This window comes from Siphateles boraxobius, unplaced genomic scaffold (genome assembly GCF_051911475.1).
Source record: "Siphateles boraxobius isolate OS27281-9 unplaced genomic scaffold, OSU_SipBor_1 2, whole genome shotgun sequence".
Taxonomy (NCBI): Eukaryota; Metazoa; Chordata; class Actinopteri; order Cypriniformes; family Leuciscidae; genus Siphateles; species Siphateles boraxobius.
In genome coordinates, this window is record NW_027508810.1 from 16,636,011 (window position 1) to 16,657,612 (window position 21,602).

Here is a 21,602-nt window from a genome sequence, read left to right on the forward strand (position 1 = left end):
AGTTCATAGGGATTACTGTATCCAGTCGACTGGCGCTGTTGCTAGGCCACATGTAGCTTTCTCTCTCACTCCTTCTTATCCAGAGCTCCCCCACACATGCTGCCCACAGCCAAAAAATGGCCAAATAATACATTCTAGCTCAATAAAAGAGGAGACAGCTGCTGCACTCAGACAGAGATGGCCTTGTCTGGCTCTTTCACTGGACATAAACACATAAGCAGAGACATAAACACACAAACACATTTGTTGTGCTCATAGCTCAATGCTCAGAGTCCTGATTGACCCACAGGTCCAGAGAGTAGCTTCTTGAGATGAACATGGACAATCAGACGATAAAAGGTATAACATTTGAGCTTATAAATCAAGAAATCACCTAAAGCTGAAAACAATCAATTTAAACTGTTTAGAGGGACAGTTCACCCGAAAATTCTGCCAGCATTTACTCATTGATGTTTAAAATCTATATTAGTATATTCACAAAAGGAGAAATTATTTAATGTGCTGGTTGTTATCTTTCATGCAGTTACAATGAATGGGGACTGAGGATTGCACACTCAAAAGCTCCAAGAATGCATCATAAAAGTAATCATTATGACTATATTTCAAGTTGTCTAGTGGCATGTAACAGCTTTGTGAAAGAAACAAAATAAATATCACTAAAAATCTTTACATCCACTAATGATGAATCATGAATGAATCATTCTTTTTTTTATGAATCAGTTGATCTGATTCACATCCATCTGAATTATACATTTATGAATCTCTGATCTAGTTTCTGAGATCCTACTCACTATACCATGGTATTCCTAGCACTTTTGAAGTAGCATGTAAATACTCCCAGCATTCATTGGTAGTCAATGATTTTTTTTTTAAATAAGAATGTCTCATATATTTTTAACCATTACTAACCAATCCCAGACCAGAGGTTGCAGTGCTTTAGGATGACACAAACATACACTCAAACACTGATTTCATCAGCTGGAGAGAGACCACCACTCAGCAAAATATCCTAGAGGTGTTGACAACATGACCAAATATTGTTTTTGAGTGATCTAATCTGAACTAAAACTTAAAATGATGCTCCTTATAGTTAATATATCACAGTGCAATAATAATGTGTGCATGTGTATTTACCTTGAGTGAGTCGAAACAGGCGATGACGCGGCCGTTCTCCACGTGGCATGTGCGAGAGGGGTGAGCAAACTTGCATTCGGCATCCGAGCGTGAGCAGGTTCCTCGCTGGAACTCTCTGCACACCTCCAGCGTCAGCCACTTGGTGTCGCGGCCCATGGTCACATTGACGGCCATGGCGGTCCCTCGGCGAGTGGAGGGTGAGCGGAGGGCTTGGGTGGGGCAGCCAGGCGTGATAAAGCACAAAGGCTGCAAAAAATGAGCACAGTGGCGAGGAGATCCTCAGACTACCAGTCTAGAGATGAAAAACAAACTCTCTTATTGAAAGGTAGGGGGCATAGTCTAGTGATTAACCAAAGGGTAAGTATGACGAGAATATGAGATTAGTTGAAAGTCAGGTAGGGAGATTGACGAATCGAGAGTGCTGAGGTGGGGTAGGTCACTGTGACATGCTGCGGTGCATCTTCGGCTGTCTTCCAGGAAAACGAGGCATTAAAAGTAGAGTAGAGCTGCACTTTCTATTTGTCTGCAGTGTTCGTCCCACTGTCTAGACTCACCCTCAGGAGTGCTAGGTTTAAAATAGCTTTCTTGCATTGATGTAAAACGGACTCTCTCTAATTTTAGGCTTCCGAAACCCCCTGCCCTGTTGTCATAGCCGCAGCAGTCCCTAAAAATGCTCGCATGTCTGGGTCACAAGGGATGGAGAGAATGCAGAAGTGAAGGGAGAAACACTTTGAGAACCCAAAAGGGAAACTAATCGACTGGTGTCCTTGTATTATAAGGTGAAATGGCGAGTAGGCGAAGTTGGAATCGAGGAACAGGCAAATGGGTTGATTGACTGTCAGGGTGAAATATAGCCCATGCCAAGGCCAAGCGCACACCGCTCAAGTCAGCGGGGAAAAGAGCGTTCCGAAGCAGAGACCAGCCAGGATGGGAGTGCAGACACAGAGGAGGGCTTCCGCAGCATCCAGATGAGGCACTTTATGGTGATGCAAGTCTTCTTTTACTTGAATCGCTTTCTCATCCCTCCTGCTTTCCCTGCATTCCTTTCATCGCACTGTGACTTGTCCTCGCGCACTTCTAAGAGTCCTCTTGCAGCAGGAGAACCTACCTTTGCAAAAAGACAAAAAGCAAAGGCAACAAACTCAGTTAAAACAGCTTGTTCTGTTCAAAACTGCAAAAACACCCTCGCAAAAGGAATATTTTCGCAAAAAACAAACAATAAAAGTACAAAATAACAAACAAACAAAAATGCCTGAAGCCACAGCTGTTTATGTTGCAAACCTGTAACTGGGGAATGCAGAGGTGAGCGACAAACAGAGAGAGGCTGAAAGCGCATGGCAGAAAGCGCGAGTGAGAGAGTGCACGAGAGGTAGAGGAGGAGTGCAGAAGGGAGGCAGCCAGCAATGCAAAGGCTGTGTCTTGATTAAGAGATGGAGGGAGGGAGGGAAAAGAGGGAGGAGGCAAAGAAAGGGACAGAGACAGAGAAAGCACATGGGAGACAGCAACGTCACTTTATGTCTGTGTGGCAGATTGAAGTTACAGAAAGTTAGCGCAAAACAATACGGCGCTCGTTGCAGAGGCCATAAACTATGCAGCGAATGCCACTCTCAGTATACAGGATCTGAACGCTGCTTTTGTGAGAGAAAAAGGAACTAGAGCAGCTGAGAGGAAGGGCAAATCCCCATAGCTGCAGCTGCTGAGCAGGGAACACTGCAACAGCCAATCCGCAGCTGCGATGCAACCAGGCAAGGTGAATCGACCAATCAAGAGGAGCCTAATATATTGATCGTTAGTCTCCCCACCCTCTTTGTCATTGCATTGCTCCTTGGCTGAATCCGAAGGAGAGCGGCTCTCTTGCTTCCCTGGAGCATTAACGGGAAGGTTTTAAAGTATAGGCAATCGCTGCGGCGCCTCATCGGAGTCACAGGTGGGAGGAAGAAGGGAAAAGAAAGGAGAAGCGAATGGATCGTTAACCATTTATTCAATGCGCGTGGCGATGTGGGTAGGTGCAAGGGTGGAGAAGTGAAATACCGGGGGCGGTGCCACGGGGGTTGTGAGTGGGTGTCTTGGGTGGGTCTGACAGCTGATATGTGGTCCCTTGAGAGAGAGAAAGAGACAGTACAGTGAAGAATAATCAATGCTGTGATGACCAAGCACACTCGAAACCGATGCGGTAGGGAGGGATGGCTTAGCAAATAAAAGGACGGTAAAATGAAAACAAATAATGCAGAGGTGAACGAGCAGACAGTGAAGGGATTAGAGGAGAGGTTAAGGCAGATATTATCTGTCCCTGTGTCTCACAGCGACAGACACAGACGGAGGAGGGGGGGGGGGGGGGCACGCAGACAGACGGTCCACAAGGAGGGCAATGCGGTGAGCGGATGAGGGAGATCGGGAGAGAAAATGAGGGAGAGAGGATAGAAATTGAATTAATGACACCCACCTCCAGATACAAGAACAAAGGCACTAAATACAGCGCAACGTAATACCAGGCAAAGCAGAAAGTAGGTTTTACAGAAGGCTGACGTGAGCACACCCTCCCCCAATATCAGCCCTACAGTAAGATCGATGAAGACGCCCCCCCCGGGGAACACAGACCTGCATTGAGCTGTTTGTCAGCACTGAAGTTAGCTGCACATCTCTGTCTCAGAGCAGCATGTTACCTCAGCCACACCTGCTTCTTGCATGTACAGTGAAAGGCCAATTATCTGATTTATATGTAAGCAGGTGAACGGAGAGAGGTGATCCGTGAAGAGAACATGCGGCTGTGACGTCAGCCGCTATGTCTGATTCCCTCCATAGATGCCGCTATTACCTTAATATGTAGTACAAGTGTTGCCCTCCCAACAATTGCTAATCCCCCTCGCAATGATAATCATCGTTATTTCCAAATTGGATGATTTTCATGTTCGCGGCTTGCAAAGCTAACGATCACACACCCGCCGAAACAATGGGACCTGTTATAAATAGATGTCTTGAACTGATTATACAACGTGATGAAGTAAATTATTAATGCAACGTAGACCGACAAAACGCAATCTGACTGGTTTGTGTAGGTCTGGCCTAGTTATTACAAGCTGTATTTACTGTACAGGCATAAAAGCAGATAACACTAAAGGAAAATCATTGTTTCAAAGGATGACTGAATGAAAAGTGAAAAAGCAAGACAAACGTGTTGGGAAAGCAAGGTTACTTTTAAAGTTAAACTAAGTAAAGAGCAGTCAAGATATTCTATTGAAAAAGTAGTTATTTACAAACAATTTATGAATTGTTCACAAGATCAATAACATGCATTTAGAAAATAGATATAATTTTTTTTATTTCCATTAAAAAAAAGGTGATTTTAATTTTAAGTGTGCGTTAGATTATGACAAAAGTAATCTAAATGTAAAAATAGGGTAAATGAGCATTTAGTTAAAAATTTTATATCAGCTAGTACCAATATTTAAAATTAAAATAAAAACTCATCTCTATTGAAGGCCGATAACCGATTTTGTACTGATATAGCATGCATCCCCAATGATACCAGGGACTGTAATCAGTTAATGTATGGTTTCATAAACCATCTGAACGATGCAAAAAGGAATCAGAATATGAACTGCCTCAGCTTGCTCAGGCTGAGCATGCAATACAATGTGACATTAAAAAAAAAACAGCAATGCAGCGTTTTTAATGCACATTGGAAAAACTAGCTAGTTAAATTGAAAAGCTACACTATTGTGAAAAGAGCTAGTAACACACTACTGAAAAATATATGGGCTAAATTAGATGCATCTAAACTCGCATTGAACCTGTAAAGAGACTTAAAACATAATGGTAGAAACAGTCTTGAAACCCTAAACCCTGATGCACTTCAGAAAGAACATAATTTCTAGTTCCAGAGACAAGAAGACAAATAACCGTGTGCTCGATAATAATAACGTCAGATATATGTAGTACAATTGTTATACTAGTGTAAGTGCTGGCTGTGTAGTCGGTTTACTTTGATGTTCTCTACAGCAGAAAGACGCCTGGGCGTAGGATATACAGCACAGTATATGTGTGTGAGTGTTTCTGGCGCAGATCTACAAAGGAGGCTGTAAATATCAGAAGTGTGGAGGTGGCGAGTGTGTATTGTTTCTACAAGGTCACCGAGCTGTATACATATCGCACTTGTAGCAGTGTCCTTCGGGCACCGCATGTATGTGGCCATGTACACAAGAATCAAGTCAATAACTGGAATGTATAGCAGAAGACTGGGCGTTTGAGAAACAGATCTTTCATCAAAACCTGGCTACAATTTGTAGGCACTAGCATGGTCTGTGAGAAATAACATTATTCCTGCTAAATGCTATATGCTTTAAGTCGGCATGAAATGAAAATTTAATACCTTAAAGGTACATATTTGTACCAAAAGTTTTCTTTTTCAACTGTGACTGTTGATGAATGCTGGACTTCATCGTTTGGTCTGCTTAAAGCCGCCCCTCCACAATCCAATCAACAACCGATGGATAGAACCAAGTATTTGCCCTACATTTTTTTCTTATTCTCTAATAGATTTCACTCGGATATACGTCACAATACGGAAGAAAAGATCTTTCGTTCATTCTGTTTCATTACGACTTTAAAGGAATTGTCCTTCCAAAATTAAAATTATGTCAACTTATTTAATAACCCTCATAACCCTAATTTTGTTCCAACCCTGTGTGACTTTTTTTCTCCTGTGGAACATACAAGAATGTTTTAACTGTTTTTGCCTATGTAATGAAAGTCAATGGGGTCCAAAACAACATCATATTGACCAAAAAACAAAATACAAAAACAATGTATACCACAGAGGGAAAAACATGCTCACCCTCGTTTTTGGGTAAACTTCGTTACTATGCTTTAAAAAACAGGAAACCAGTCTCCAGAATTCGTTGTCTATTTGAGACACACTTGCTGAATGAGCTAATCTTAGATCTTGCAATGATCGATTATACAGATCAATATGACAACAGCTGCCCTAGGTAAAATAATTACAGGGATCACTAGAGTAAACATTGTTTAGTGTTCATTTGAGGTCTATTTGAACCATTTTCAAAAAAACCTTTCACTGTAACTCATGTCATGCACTAGGAATATTTAATTAAATTGAGGTAAACAAACAGACTACAATGTGTGGAAAAAAACTGCCGACCAATATATTTTAATAGCCAACACAAATCTCATGGCTTGATGAAGCAACATTCTGCAGACGTGTCTTTTTTTCAGGTCCCAACGGAGTGCAACATTTTGCTTATGTAAATAAACCAAAGGCCACGGGGCCTTTTGAACATTTTATTTTTCATGGAAGCTCAATCTTTGGGACATGACTAATGTGTGAATAGGGAAAATAGAGCAATGCGGCTGCATAATCATAACTAAAGCTGACCTTGAAATGCTGGGAAGGTGATGAAACAGGCGCAGCATTCAAATGATAAGCATTTTCAATACGGGTTGCCGCCACTGACACTCTGACAGTCAGTGGCACAGAGTTCCCAAATAAGCCCAGGAAAGCAAGTGAACGAACTACATCGGAATGATATGCAGAACCAACGCATGATTGAATCTGGTTCTCTGCCTCTGCCATACTCGTCAACAGAGACAGCAGTGGGAGTGCGAGGGTCAGTTGGCAGAGGTCAAGGCAGGAAAGAGAGGAGTCTGCTGTTCCAACGCAGTGCAGCGCTCAGCAGCACTGGAGCACCACAACATAACCTTCATACCACAAAGCTGACGCATACAAGGCCAGCCCAGCATGACCAGCACATACTGCAGCTCCACCAGCACAGCACATGCTCCCCACATGCATTCTGCCTGCTGCAGCTTGTACTGCAGCATTTCTCATTGTGAAGTGAGAGTTCAGTAGCTCAGAGTTAACCTTTGTATTGCTTCTTAGTGACAGTAATCATTTACTCACAATCATGTTGTTGAAAACTTGTACAACTTACTTTCTTCTGTGGAAGATAAAAAATACATATTTTAAAAGTAATATATTTTGTCAATACGATGGACGTCAATGGTGACCAAAACTGTTTGGTTACCAACATTCTTCAAAATATCTTCTTTTCTGTTCCGCAGAAGAAGGAAAATCATACAATTTTGGAACAACATGAGGCTGAGTAAATGTAGACAGGCTTTTCTTCTTTGGGTGAACTATGCTTTTAAATGTCTCTTTTGCACTTCTTATCTTGCCAAGGTGAAATCACAGAGAAATGAAACTGAACCCACGTGTATTCTCAGAAATTCTCAGTGTGTTCTCAGAGTCATGCTTTGGGGAATTTGAGATTTTAACAAGGTTTGCTGCTTTAATATGATTTCAGATAGCGGTTTATTCAGTATTTACTTTTCTTAAAGGGGTAAGAATGGAAATTATGGTATTACTTTCTCACCATCATGTTGTTCATTTATGATTCCCTAAGCTTTTGACAAAATGACAAAAAGCACCATAAAGTATCATAAAAGAGCTCCATAAGGCTTTATGTGAAGAACAGGACAAAATTTCAGTCATCGGTCACTGGATATATTGACATCATCCTAGGTCTTCTTAGTGTATCATGAGAGAGGTAGGGATTTCTGATTCCTGAGCAAATTATTCTTCAGATTTAGTCAGATATTTTCAACAAATTGTTTGATTTGGTTCACAAAACCGGACTAGTTCACAAAATCATTCTTGAGACTCAATGATATAGTTGCAATGGTTCAAAATCCACTGGAGTGGAAGAATAATAACAAATTTCAGTCATTATTTAAAGTACAAAGTATAATGACTACTTACATTATACTATTATTGTGCTTCATTGTAATTTTTGAGCTTGATGGCCTCGTGAGCGTGAGTAAATGATGGCAAAATGTAAAACATTTTAGTGGACTGTTCCTTTAAGAGGAGTTTTAAAGGGTTAGTTCCCCCAAAAATGAAAATTAAGTCATTAATTACTCACTCCCATGCTGTACCAACCCCGTAAGACCTTCGTTCATCTTCGGAACACAAATGAAGATATTTTTGATTAAATCTGACAGGTGGGTCACTGCTACATAGGCTTCCTAAGGGAATGAAACTTGACGGCCCAGAAAGTCATTAAAGAACATGTTTAAATATTCCATGTGCCTACAGTGGCTCAACTATAAGTTTATCAAGCGACGAGACTACTTTTTGTGCGAAAAAAAAACACATAAATAACGACTTTATTCAACTATTCCATTACTTCCTTGTGGCCCTTGAGACGAGAGTTGAAGAGATTTCCACGACGCATGCGCGAGAACTGAGAAGAGGACGTTCAGGGGTTGGTACAGCATGGGGGTGAGTAATTAATGACTTAATTTTCATTTTTGGGCGAACTAACCCTTTAATGAGTAGAAATGGCTGCATATCATCGTATATTCCAAGTGCTGCAAGTAATTCGTGACTTAATTTTCATTTTTAGGATGAACTATCCCTTTAAGAAGAGTTTCAATCAGTATAAGATGGCTGCATACTTCTTTAAATGATTGAATCATATGAATAGACACACTGTCCTGGCCATTACAGGGAACAAACTGTCTGAATGACATTTAAAGGACAAGGCTGATCAGTGCAGAGAATCTGATGCAGAAGTATGACCCAAATGTAACCGATATTAAGCCATGTGTGTACTTCCCTTAATGAAAGGAAGCAATGCAAAAATTCATGGACACATAGTTCTCTGTTCCTCAGAGCCAAAACTGCAGCATTTACTAAAAAAGAACCCACAGAAATTGACATTTCTGACAGCTTATAGACATGCTGGGTCTAACATGGTGGAGAGAAGTCTCGAGACTCGAGAGCTTGTGAGACAGGGAGAAAAGCCCCCAGCCACAGGGAAAAATAATTAGGTTAAGTATATATAATCCTTTCAGCCTATTACAACCCCACTGCCTCCATTCATAAAAACATGCAGCTGCCTGAACTCACTCAAAAACTCACAGCAAGGACAGAGACACGTACAGCGCTCTGGAGAGCACAAACAAACTCTAAAATCATAAGCTTAAAGCAACATGACACATTACAACAGGCTGAGCCTCTTCCCCTCTGCCCAGCTCAGTGTAATGTTGCAACAACAAACTGGAGAAACGAAACGACTATGAAGAGCAAGTGCAGGATCAAATACATCATTTTATGCAATTATAAACATCTCAAGATGTTTAAAAGCAGGTCAACTATTTTAAATGAAGCGCAGACTTGCCAAAGCCTCATTTGCGTTTGTGCAAATGCACCCAAATGATATTTAGCTGGACAAATGGTGCATTGCACTTTACAGAATAGTGGTTAAAAGCTAATTCGTGAGTAACACAATCTGAGCATGTCATAACCTACTTGCGAAAAGAGGGCAGTGGCCATATTTATAGAACGCAATAGTCTAGTTCTTATAAATTCAGTAGACAGAGAACCAGTATTTACAGCAAGCTAGCTAAATACGACAGCTCAATCAATATAGTCGCTCAATGTTTGATCATTGTTGCTTTATCAGCCCAGCACCACGTTTTACTGCCATTTCAAAGCATATGGGATAAACTACCATGTATGGTCCAGCAAAACGGGAGAGGGGAAATGAGGACATGTGTACAGTAACCTTACTATCTGTTCTTATCATTAATTTTATAGGGTGAATGAAAGTGAGAGCAAAGTCCACGGCGTCAGTGGCAAACGTGTCTGATCCTGTGGTGCAGTTTCAGCACATGCGGCAATATGCGGATGTGAGGTGCTAACAGTGACTGTGTTTAAAAGACTGAGAACGTGTGCACGTGGGACCATCAAGTAAGGTGGGCGATATGACAAAAATATCATATCATGATTGTTTTTCAGGAAGATCATGTATTTTATTTTATAGGTTGTATCACAAATATTTTTCATATAGGTTTTATACGTCACTGAGCAGCACAGCAAGACTAATTTGTCTATTTAAAAAAAATGATCCTTACATACAAATCTTTATTTCATCTTTGTTATTAAAAATAAGAACAAAGAAGCAAATTACAAATATTAGGACAAATACAATATAATATACAAATGAAATAAACAGTGCTTTACATTTTTCAGCTATAGTATTTAACAGTAGCATTCAAGTAAGAAATTGAGTAAGCAAATGTAAAAATAAAACACTACATAAGACTTCACTGTATAAATTATACATTGATTCTTATTAAAGCTACTGAAGTAATTCAGTGTAGAGCAGTAAGAGATTTTCTGTCTTTTTTTGATTAACATTAATGATAAATGGAGGCAAGTATATTAGACTGCTGTCACTTTAAGAGCCCATGCGTGGATCTAATACAGACACACATCCGTTTTTCTCCCAACTGTTTATGTTCACTTAAAGGGTTAGTTCACCCAAAAATGAAAATTCTGTCATTAATTACTCACCCTCATTTCGTTCCAAACCCGTAAGACTTTTGTTCATCTTCGGAACACAAATAAAGATCTTTTTGATGAAATCTGAGAGCTTTCTGTCCCTCCTTTGACAGTCTACGCTAGACTACGCAAAGTCTAAATTCAATCTTTTCATCCACAAGGGCCAAATTGGACCAAACCGCTCAATTTAACGATCTCTTTATGAACATTTTGAAGCATCAAAATGGAAGTTGCGTAGACTGTCAATGGAGGGACAGAAAGGCGAGTAATTAATGACAGAATTTTTATTTTTGGGTGAAATAACCCTTTAAGACCTAACTGACTTTGTTAATGTAAACCCTGTGTGTATTTGACAGTTTAAGCACAATAAGACGCAAAAGAGAACTGTCACATGCTGTTTGACAGGCTTTTAGTGCATGCGCTTCGGGTGTGCGTGCTCAGAAAATCGTATGTCAGAACAGTGTGCATATAAAATGTTTAACTGGCAAGGCTTTAAAATGCATGCAAATTATACACTTGTGTGATTGCAAAGAACTGCAGTGTCGCATGAGCGGTGAGCATAACCCAACCACTGTGTTGCTAATCGTGTGATGTGAATATACGTCATTTGCGTAGTACAGCATGTTGACACAAGGGTGCCTCGCCAGAACTGCAACTGACAGAACGTGCACTGTAGCACGATACTACAAATCAATATTTCTTCATTTTCAGACATTTTAATCGTTCACAATCTAAAATCATCACATCGCACAGACACACACACGTACCATCAGGGGGCTTCCTAATAATTGATTTCCTATTTGATCCCTACGAGGTAAAAACCATAAGGAGGGTTACTGGCATTTCACCTGATTTAACCCCACACCACTGAGAAGGATTTAGCTCCCGTTTTCTCTCATCTATGGCTAGTTGTGACCACTGGGAACTAATGGAGCTTGTCGTCAGACAGCGTTCTGTCTCTGTGTATGGCGTATGTGGGTCTAGTTCTAATTTAAATCAGGAAGTGAAGGATAACACAGACCCCTCAGGGAGAAGGAGGGTACATGCTATGTATTGGCCTGGTATTACCACCAAAATATATGACTTGTCAGCCATGTGAAGACCTTTAAATCGCAGACATAACTAAAGGGCAGAGATGCCACTGAAGTCTGACAGACACCAGCCCTCTAAAGCAGCAGGACTCCTCTGACCTGACCTTTGACAGTGCACATCACAAGGTGTGAAATCAAACAGAATGTCAACTGCCACTCACACGACTGCAGGTGTGCTCTCGCACCATGACTGTTTGGTGTAACTGACCCACTTCACTTTAAAGCAACTGTATTGTTGTCATGCATATATTATTTGATATTCTTCGCACAAAATCTGTGGCCTATAACCAAATGAGATCAAAAAGAAAACCAAGATAGATTTATCTTACATTTTTAATATGAAGCAAATCCTAAGTGCAATGCAACAACTGGCAGTTTCAGGGACAAGATTGTCCAAACCCCCTTTTAATTTCCGTACAGGTCAATAAAACACTCAATTTTCAATGTCCGATTGTAATCCATGGAACATGTCATGGCTATAATTCTTAATGTACAAATGTCTTGACCCGAAAAATCTTCTTGAAATTTTAATATGGCAACTGTTAAATGTACAAAGAACTATATCTATCCAGTGAAATATTTGAAAATTAAAAACTATTATAAAATGATAATATTTTACAATAACATTTAATTGGTTTACATTTATTAATGCATTAGATATAATCAACTAACAATGAAAGTGAAATTTGTTAAAAATGAAATTTTTAGCATTTATTTATCCAAGTTCATGTTAATTCTATTTGCAAATTCATATTAGTTTATAATACATTAATGTTAATCAATACAACTTAATGTTAAAAATAGATTAGTGAAAGTAAATCATAAGCATTGATCAAGTAAAATTGCTACATTTCCATGTTAACTACTTCATTGGCTAATGTCAACATTTACAACCTTATTATAAAGTGTTATACATCTATCTAGGTGCTAACACATATTGTATATTGTAGAAATGTCCATGATTTTTAATAACTAACTAATTTCCTGAGGGACTATGGCAGGGTTGCCCATCCCATAACTTCGGTTGCCCATCCCTGGACTATGGGAACCCTTTATACTAAACCGTTACCAAACAAAATAAAGGTCATCAGACTCAACAATATGTTGTAGAAGGAATGCTTAGCTATACACTCAAGCCTGGACAACAAAATAAACTAAATCATTTGGCCAGTTGTCTGTGCTGGCAAATCTCCGATGATGTTAAGGGTAAGTGGGACAAAGGATATTTAACTTCAACTATTCCAAGATACAAAACCACCCTCACAAATGTTCCAGTCCCACCTTTCACATGTTCCAGGAAATCAAGGACAAATTCAGCTTCAACCGTGGGTGAACACCTTATGGTTGGGACTACATCCAGCTCTGGCCATGAAAATTGAAATGTCAGCAAGCATGACAGCATTACTTGTTTGAGATGCCAGACATAAATACAGCATCAGAAAAGACATACAGCCAGCTGCACCTGACTATTACATGGGCTCATAACATATAAAGTAGAGTTTGAGCTCCATCCAACCAGTTTACAAAATAGGCGCTGTTCAGGGCACCACAGCACTGATGGAAAGCTCAACAGCTGTCAGCAAGTGTATGATCAATGCTCGACACCGAACTGCATTACAGACGTTTTATTACAAGTGACAGCTTGTGCGGTAAGGTCAAATGATACTTGGCTGCTAAGAATATGGAGAAAGTCAAATTCTAGTTTTATGCGTCACGGTGCGAAGAGGCCATGTGCGCAAAAGCAAGGTTAGAGATGGAGACCCATAAACGAGCCAGCGTCAGTCGTGACAGTGAGCAATGCATTACACCCATCGCATTTGCAATAACATGTGTGCGGCAAGACTGGATAAAGAATATGAAACATTGATCTTTATGAAAGCAGATGACTCACCTGTGCCGACGGCGCGCGACTAGAGCTCGGGTGACATCAAATGCAGCGCAAAGCGAAATAAAGGTTTGTCAATAACTACGTCACGATCACTGGCTGATGTGAGGCGCGCGCTTTGGTTGCAAAAGTTCCCGCGTTTAACCGAGAGCTTTCGATCGCGCAGTTTGCAACTGAAAGCCTCGTACAATGACCAGCGGCTGCGGGGTGTTTCGATTTGAACGACGAAGCTAGCGATGGGGAAGCGTGAAGCGAACTTGCTAGCTGCTGCTAGGCAGAAGACGAGTCGAGGGAGGGCAGAAGGGAGGAGTAGAGCGAAAGTGTGCACGGCACTACGTGCATTCCCATGTATTGCCTCCATTTTAGGGGGATTCCCATTCGACCTCAGTGCAAACTGCGCCTCATGGATATGAGGACACCTATAATGAGAAATATTTCACACAAAGCTTTAAAAAAAAGTAGATTTAAATGCATTTGGTGTCGTATAGTATAGCAGCTTTATTTAGACAAGAATGCAATTACTTTGCTTGTGAGTAACGGGTGCTCAACATTTGTTTAAACTAAGAAACTTCACATAAATAAATGAATAGTACTTTTATGAAATATTATAAAACAATTCTGTATACTCGCATGAAATAGTCCCTCAAATAGTCTTCTAGTACATACCGATTTATTGTACATGAAGCGGTTCGCCCCCTCGTGGAAGCAGCCATGATTACATCACATGACCTGGCGTTTCATACAATTAACCAATTACTAATAATAAATGTTTTATATAATGGACAACAAATACATTCATGGGCCTGGGTCAATAGAATAGTGTGTAAAGATGGTATGGATACGCATGTGCATGATCCAAACAAAATGAGAGTAACTGGGAATATAAGGGGCAATACTCGCAGAAGAGTAAATTAGTGAATTGCAGCAGCCAGCACAAACCACCAGCGATAAGCAAAGACAAATTGTGGGAATTAAACAGCAGAAGTCAGTGCTTTATAGCCTAATTAAAAGCAGAAAGATGTCAGTATACACTTCAAAATGTGTATTGCGATATAGGACACCTTATTTACTACAGATTGAATGTGTTTATACATGTAAGCTTCCATTCCGAAGCAATGGGTGTTACATTGGCTCCACCTGCTGTAAAGAAAAAAAAAGGCAAAAATGAAGACTCACCCTTCCAGATCAAGTGCAACTAGACGCAAGCAATTTGGATTATTATAAAAAAATATATATTTATTTGTACTCACAAAATGTTATTCATTTTCCAGCAGAGCAATCTGCGTTCCTCAGTACAACCTATGGTGTGGTTTAAAGATGAAGTAATTCACAATGTTTTTGTTTTATTTTCAAGTAGCAAAATACCATGAGCCAACCCATATCATTTGACCCTATTAGCAAACATATAAATAAAAGGAATGAGAAAGAAATACATTTCAAATAAAACGATTGATCTAAAATAAAATAACCCAAAAGACGATTGCTGGACATCTTCAACAAAAGGCAACATATGTGCATGGGATCGTGACTGTTGAGGACACTTGGAGAAAAAAAAAAGGCAATATTTTTAAATCTTGCAGTAAAGTTATGTAAATAAAAATGGGCTGCCACCGGCTTCTTCCTCAGAACAGCAAGGTCAGAAAATGTTTTCATTCCATTCTTTGGCTTTAACGATAAGTACTTAAGCTATTTATTTGCTTTTCCTCCATAGTGGTTTTCAGTACATTAATAGCAGAGATGATCTACCTGCAACCTTGAGTCATAATGCCCTCTCTCAAGGGCAGATTGGGGATGGGACTCTGGATTTTAGCATCTCTTCAATCCACAAGTCACAAGAGAGGTCAGGCAGCAAGACGATAATTTAAACTATGATACTTGACAGTGAACTGGTGCTATGAACCAATATATATATGGGAATTATGATGTGTATTTCACAAAATTCATGTCACAAAAAGAACAACCCGCAATTAACAACCCGTACGTGCTAATATTTAGCAGTGATTTGGGCTAAAATGATTATAGGTACTTCATAGTAATAAAATGGAATCACCATTTTCTAATCCATTGAGTTCAGCCCCCTTCCCAAATAGCAGTTGGCTACCGCCACTGCTCCACATTTTCGAAATAGTCCAATATGGTTTCATTGTCATCCTCCTCTAACCAGTTGTCCTCTACCTGTCCTTCGGTCTCACTCTCCAGCTTTTGTCCAGCATCCGCTTGATTTTCTTCTGAGAAAGCGGGATATTGTTCTGTCATTGATGGCTCCTTGGTGGGTTTAAAAACCGCTTTTCCAGTCACCCCCCACCAAGGCTTCACCTTGGCACGTAGCTTGCGTCTCTCCTGTAGGCGTCGCTGACGGGCCTCCCTGCGCTCCTGCTGTCTGGCATACTGGAATCGCTGCAGGAAAAGGTCTCGCGCATACTCATACAGCTCCACGTCCCACTGGTTCAGCTCTCGAATCCTTCGCTGGGTCTCTAGTTCCACCTCTACGCTCGCAGCGCGGGTGCCATTGAGCTGTGTGAATGGCGCGATGAAGGCCAGACGGAACGTTTGCTCGAAGAGATACTGAGTCTTACGTTGATATTCTGTTAGACCAAAAAAGGCCATGTTTCGCAAGTTGCGTTTGGCACTTTCCAGTAGCATGACCCAGCGCTGGCTCTCACTCATGATGGAGAGGTTATAGCAGCCCACCAGGCTGAGGTCGGCCAGCATACGGGTCTGTCTGTTGTTGGCCAGGTTGTAAGGACACGCCATGAATTCCTCCAACGAGCAGCCCGACCAGTCGTCACCAGTGTAACAGCTGGGCAGCTCGGTCAGGGTGGGTAAACGGCCATCACAGATGTGTTTAGAGGCCTTCCATGTGGCACCGCGCTGAACGTGCCTCCATTCGCTCAGGTACCGCCACACTGGATCCCTCAAGATTGTGATGTAGTAGTAGTTCCTACTAAATGAGACAGGAAAGAGAAGAATTTATCAAATTAGGTTATCAAAAAAAAAGTGGCCAAATGAGTTTAAACTAAAGCAATCACTCTGTTGACTATAAAAAAAGAAACTAAATGAAATGTAATATTGCATATGAATCATTAAGTGGAGTAAAGCTGTCATATTTTGTGCATGTTCACAGTAACAGAATTATTCATGGCGTAGTTTCTGTTGGAGTGTGTCAGGGGAGCGATTTTGATGGAAAACGGAATGAATTATTGCTGGTTGACTGTAATTATGGGCATTTTAGCATAATGAGCAAATAAGAAGAATCATCTTTCAGCTCACATCCAGAACGGTTTCCATACGAATATCAATTAAGAGAAAATCCATTCAACAACAGCACAGAGAAAGTCTCTGGTGAGCCTTAACTTTTTCATTACTTGCAAGCCAACAATTAGTCCTTGGGATAATTTGATCTAATTGTGTCCATTTGAAAAAACAGGCCTTTCATGCGTTTATATCGATATACATCAGTCAATATTGTTGTATATTTAATAGTTCATTACCCCCTATTTTTCATTTAGTTTACCTTTACAATAATCAAGCCTAGTCGTTAGATAACTGCAATTCCCTTTATATGGCTTTTAATCATATCTGATTTGTGTAGTTTCTTTGGTCAACAATCGTTGTTTAATGCTTCTATATAAATAAAGTTGACATTGACCTAAAGTTAATATTTAAAAATACCAATAATGTAAAAAGTAATCTTTAGCAAATCTCAATTAAAATCCACACTGTACATTATTAAATTGAGATGCTCAAATTCACTTGTAAAACAAATTTTAGTTTTTAGGGATTTTCCTTTAATTAGATAAAAAAGTATAGATTTTTAATATCTGTCATTCATCAGTTATCAACCAAAACAACAATTACATTTGACAATAATTATCACCTTATCAGTATTCAGGCTTTGATGTCACATGATCTTTCAGAAATCGTTGTGCTGATTGGTGCTCAAGAAACATTTGTTCTGCTCTGAAAACAGTTTTTCTGCGGAAACCGTGATACACTTTTCAATATTCTTTGGTGAATAGAAAGTTTATTTGAAATAGAAATTTTGTAACAACATTAAGTGTCTTTACTAACACTTTTGATAAACTGAATTCGTCCTTGTCGAATAAAAGTATTAGTCCTAATTTCTTTTAAAACACAAACTACTTTTTAACAAAAGTGTAGCTTTTAAAACAGTACCAACCTACTACCCTTAAGGCACTTAAAGCTTATTTATCAAAAGCAATGCCTCCCAGTGCAAACATTATCAAACACTGTTGATCGCATGCTACGGGGAGTTTGTTTAAAGGACAAGCCTGTGAGAATGGCAGATGTTCTGGTGCCAGTAGGCTGTCTGCCCTCCAGGGTGTCTGAAAGGGTGAATGATTATGATGATGGGTCCCCTGTTGCAGGAATGTGCTGAATGAAAGCACTCTGGGGTTCAGCCTGACCTGTTGGAGGCCTTTTGTCTCCACATAATTGACTTGCTAAGAGGCTTCAGCCCGAACTGAACGAGAACAATATGAGGCGAAGGAGTGGAGAAGCACACCGTGACACAACACAGAATACCATAACAAAAGAAATAAGTTTGTTTGTGAAGACGCGTTTCAGTCCATTATAGACACTAAAATCAGTTTATTACACTGATAAAAAACACTCACCTGGGAATCCCACGCCTCTCCTGAGACTCACGGTTGCTCATGTAAGAAGGCACGCAGTTAGTGAGCTCCGTCCAGTCCGCGTGCAGACCGCATGTCCAGCCGGTGGAGAAGCGAGAGAACAGCCAGGTGTCCCGTTTGCCCGGCCGGTAGCAAGTACACTTCTTCTGGCCCGCATGGCACTCGCACGGCCTCTCCAGCTGGATGTTGCGGACCAGGTGACGCCCGAACGTGGTCCCCCCGGTTTTCTGAATGTGGAGGAACACTATAACATCGTTCCCCTTTATATTGAAATCCACAGCGCGATTAAGGTCTTTGGTGGTGAAATTAAAGCGAGGCACAAAGCGAACCAAAGCACCGTCTTCTGAGCTGTACGGATCTCCCGCACCGGCTCCGTTCATGCGATCCCCGGGCGCGCGACTCCCTAGTCTCGAGGACAATGATGCCAGGTGTAGCAACTGGCAGTCGGACGTAGGACATATGTATTGTAATACAATAACGCCGAAACACAGGACCATCAGCAGTGCGACGAGGAGTCGGCTGTAGTAGGATTTTTCATCCATCTTCTCGCTGGAAAAGTGAAAGCATTACTCAGTTGTGCGGTTCCCTAACGCGTCGCGTCGGCTGGGAGGAATGTAGAACAAAACCTGTGACTCGAGCCTCAGCACATCCAAACATAAACACGTCCAGCGCTTTTTGTGGATGTTTGTCTGCTAGGATCGAACGTAATTAGTGTCTACATGTTTCCACGAGGCTTTCCCGTCCGAAGTTACATCGTTTCGCTTTGAGATCAACAGATAACTTCTGCTGTTTACCTCTGCCACAATTTCGTACTCGCTCTTCCCTGTTCCCTCCGCACCCGCATTTCTCTCTTCACAATAAAAGTCCTCGTGAGGACTGGGGGGGGGGATTAATTTACAAATTTTATTTTCTCTTTTCCAATACAAGGTTATCTGGACATTTAATTTGCTAAAATGTCTCCTCTGATAAACAAACAATTTGTTTAATATGTCACATTTATTATCGTCGTGAACTATCAACAACCACCCCCCCCCACCACCACCACATTAAATACCTAAATAAATAATGTTCAATTATGGTTGTTTATAACGAATCTTTGGGAAGTAGCTGCTTTTATATTAATAACTAATATATATATATATATATATACGGAACAAAATTATAAACGCAACCCATTTTTCATGAGCTGAACTTAAAGATCTAGACTTTTTCTATGTACACAAAAGCCCTATTTCTCTCAAATATTGTTCACAGATCTGTCTAAATCTGTGTTAGTGAACACTTCTTCTTTTGCCAAGAGAAAGTGTTCTCTTTACGGATGAATCCCGGTTTTCACTGTACAGGGCAGATGGCAGACAGCATGTATGGCATTGTGTGGGTGAGCGGTTTGCTGATGTCAACGTTGTGAATCGAGTGGTCCATGGTGGCGGTGGGGTTATGGTATGGGCAGGTGTATGTTATGGACAACGAACATAGGTGTATTTCAAGGATCTGTACACAGTTCCGAGAAGCTAAAAACATCTCAGTTCTTTCATGGCCAGCATACTCACCGGACATGTCACCCATTGAGCTTGTTTGAGATGCTTTGGATCGGCGTATACGACAGCGTGTTCCAGGTCCTGCCAATATCCAGCAACTTCGCACAGCTAGCTATTGAAGAGGAGTGGACCAACATTCCACAGGCCACAATCAACAACCTGATCAACTCTATGCGAAGGAGATGTTGCACTGCTTGAGGCAAATGGTGGATCCCCAAACACCACCCACACCCCCATATATATATATATATATATATATATATATATATATATATATATATATATATATATATTAGGGCTGGACGATTTTGGCTAAAATCATAATCGCGATTAATCGAACAAGTTACCTCAATTACGATTATTGAACGATTATTTAAAAAAATTCTTTCTCATGTGTCACTGGCAAGACTTATACTGTAAATGTGTTATATTTTTTTTAATGAAAGAATGCATAATCCTATCTTTGTGATTCTAAAATAAGGAAACACACAGATAGCTTTTAATGCTTACTTATTAAATATTTCAAACAATTGAATCAAACAAAGCATACAATGCTTGAAATGAAAACGTCTTATAAAAAAGGAATTAAGTTTTAATGTAAAAAGAAAGTTTCCTAAAAATGTAGAAAATAGTTCTTTTTGTAAAAAAAATAAGTTATTGTAAATATTGCCATCTTAAAAGTAAAATATAACTTGTATAAAATTAAAAAAACTAATTCTTTTCATATTGTGTAGCATGTGTAAATGCTTGTGTTATGGAAACCTGCTGTGTGGAGTGGAGGCACTTGTTGCTGGGCGTTTGTCAGTCTCTCTCTTTTTTCGCGTGTTTCTTTGGTAGACTACAAGCGGCTCCTGTTACTGAGTTGACTCAGTGTTTGAGTTCCCTTTCACACAGAGATTCCGGAAAATACACGGATAAAGTGGCCCGGGATTTGACCCGGGTTCGTTTGACTTTGGTTCATTCACACTGCCAGTGATTTTCCGGAATCAAGAGAGTGCGTTCACACATACACACACAACCCGCAAAGACACGTGACATGTCCCAGCGGTGTCTATAGCTTGCTTATTAGCTGCGATTTCTCTCGAGAAACCACGCTTGTGCATTTTTTTTCTCTGATTCGATCATAAATTAGCGCATTACGAACCGTTTCACGCTGGCGAACGATCCCGGCTTAGCGCCATCATTACGACACGGCATTGATTATGGCTTTTGTTCACACAGCGCGCGTTCCGGGGTTGTGCCGAATTTCGACCCCGGCCAAATTATTACCCCCCCCTAACATTGGTAGGTTTAGGATTAGTTGTGGGGGAGGGGTTAGGATTAGGGGTGGGGTTAGGATTAGGCAATCAGGTACTGACTTCAACGAGGGGGGTAATAATTTGGCAGGGGGTCGAAATTCGGCACAACAGGACTGAACACGGCAATGTTACTACTATGTCCCCAAACTGGCAGCAATCCCGGGTCGTGTTTGCGTTCACACAGAGGGTGTTTGTTCTGGCAATTTCCCGGGATCAACGCGCTGTGTGAAAGGGGCTCATGTTGCTTCAATGTCGCAGAACGGACGGGGCGGAGTTACGTGAATACACACGCGGCAATATGTTTTAAGGGGAAAGTACATTAACGGTGGGAATATTAATAGGATTAAAAAACCGAAATAACCGACATGGTAAAATTACGTCGGTTATTGGCTCTGAATTTCGGTTTCGATTAATCATCCAGCCCTAATATATATATATATATATATATGTGTGTGTGTGTGTGTTTAGCCTACTAATTATTAATATATATCTTACTCTACTTACTATATCTCTACTTACCAAAGATTTGTTATAAACAAACAACCACAATTTAACATAACATATATATATATATATATATATATATATATATATATATATATATATATATATATATATATATATATATATATATATA

At 40.3% G+C, this 21,602-nt stretch overlaps 2 protein-coding genes across 26 annotated transcripts in view; both read right to left on the minus strand.

Moving 5' to 3' along the window:
• Nucleotides 1-13,827, minus strand: part of mbnl3 (muscleblind-like splicing regulator 3) — a 44,150-nt gene extending 30,323 nt beyond the window's left edge. For 6 of the 22 annotated variants that reach the window (XM_077236139.1, XM_077236136.1, XM_077236141.1 and 3 more), the window contains exons 1-2: nucleotides 13,481-13,762; nucleotides 1,135-2,238 (exon numbers count right to left, since the gene is read on the minus strand). In XM_077236139.1, the coding sequence (XP_077092254.1) occupies nucleotides 1,135-1,308 (174 nt within the window). In that variant the 5' untranslated portion in view covers nucleotides 1,309-2,238; nucleotides 13,481-13,762. Of the gene's footprint in view, nucleotides 1-1,134; nucleotides 2,243-3,165; nucleotides 3,232-13,480 lie in introns of all 22 variants that reach the window. The other 16 variants (XM_077236152.1, XM_077236138.1, XM_077236149.1 and 13 more) reach the window with 10 other exon arrangements.
• Nucleotides 13,828-13,952: 125 nt separating this feature from the next.
• hs6st2 (heparan sulfate 6-O-sulfotransferase 2) lies at nucleotides 13,953-18,998 on the minus strand. Of its 4 annotated transcripts, none has more exons than XR_013205854.1 (3): nucleotides 18,112-18,998; nucleotides 14,725-16,418; nucleotides 13,953-14,614 (listed from the first exon to the last, which is right to left on the minus strand). XR_013205854.1 is itself a non-coding variant. In XM_077236130.1 (2 exons), the coding sequence occupies exons 1-2, from the start codon at nucleotides 18,669-18,671 to the stop codon at nucleotides 15,572-15,574; spliced, it is 1,404 nt and encodes a 467-aa protein (XP_077092245.1). In that variant the 5' UTR covers nucleotides 18,672-18,811; the 3' UTR covers nucleotides 14,684-15,571. The 4 variants fall into 4 exon arrangements, 2 of the variants coding, with proteins under 2 accessions (XP_077092245.1, XP_077092244.1); XR_013205855.1 differs by having other exon boundaries at nucleotides 14,725-16,415; nucleotides 18,112-18,963; XM_077236130.1 differs by lacking the exon at nucleotides 13,953-14,614 and having other exon boundaries at nucleotides 14,684-16,415; nucleotides 18,112-18,811.
• Between the last annotated feature and the right edge of the window lie 2,604 nt (nucleotides 18,999-21,602).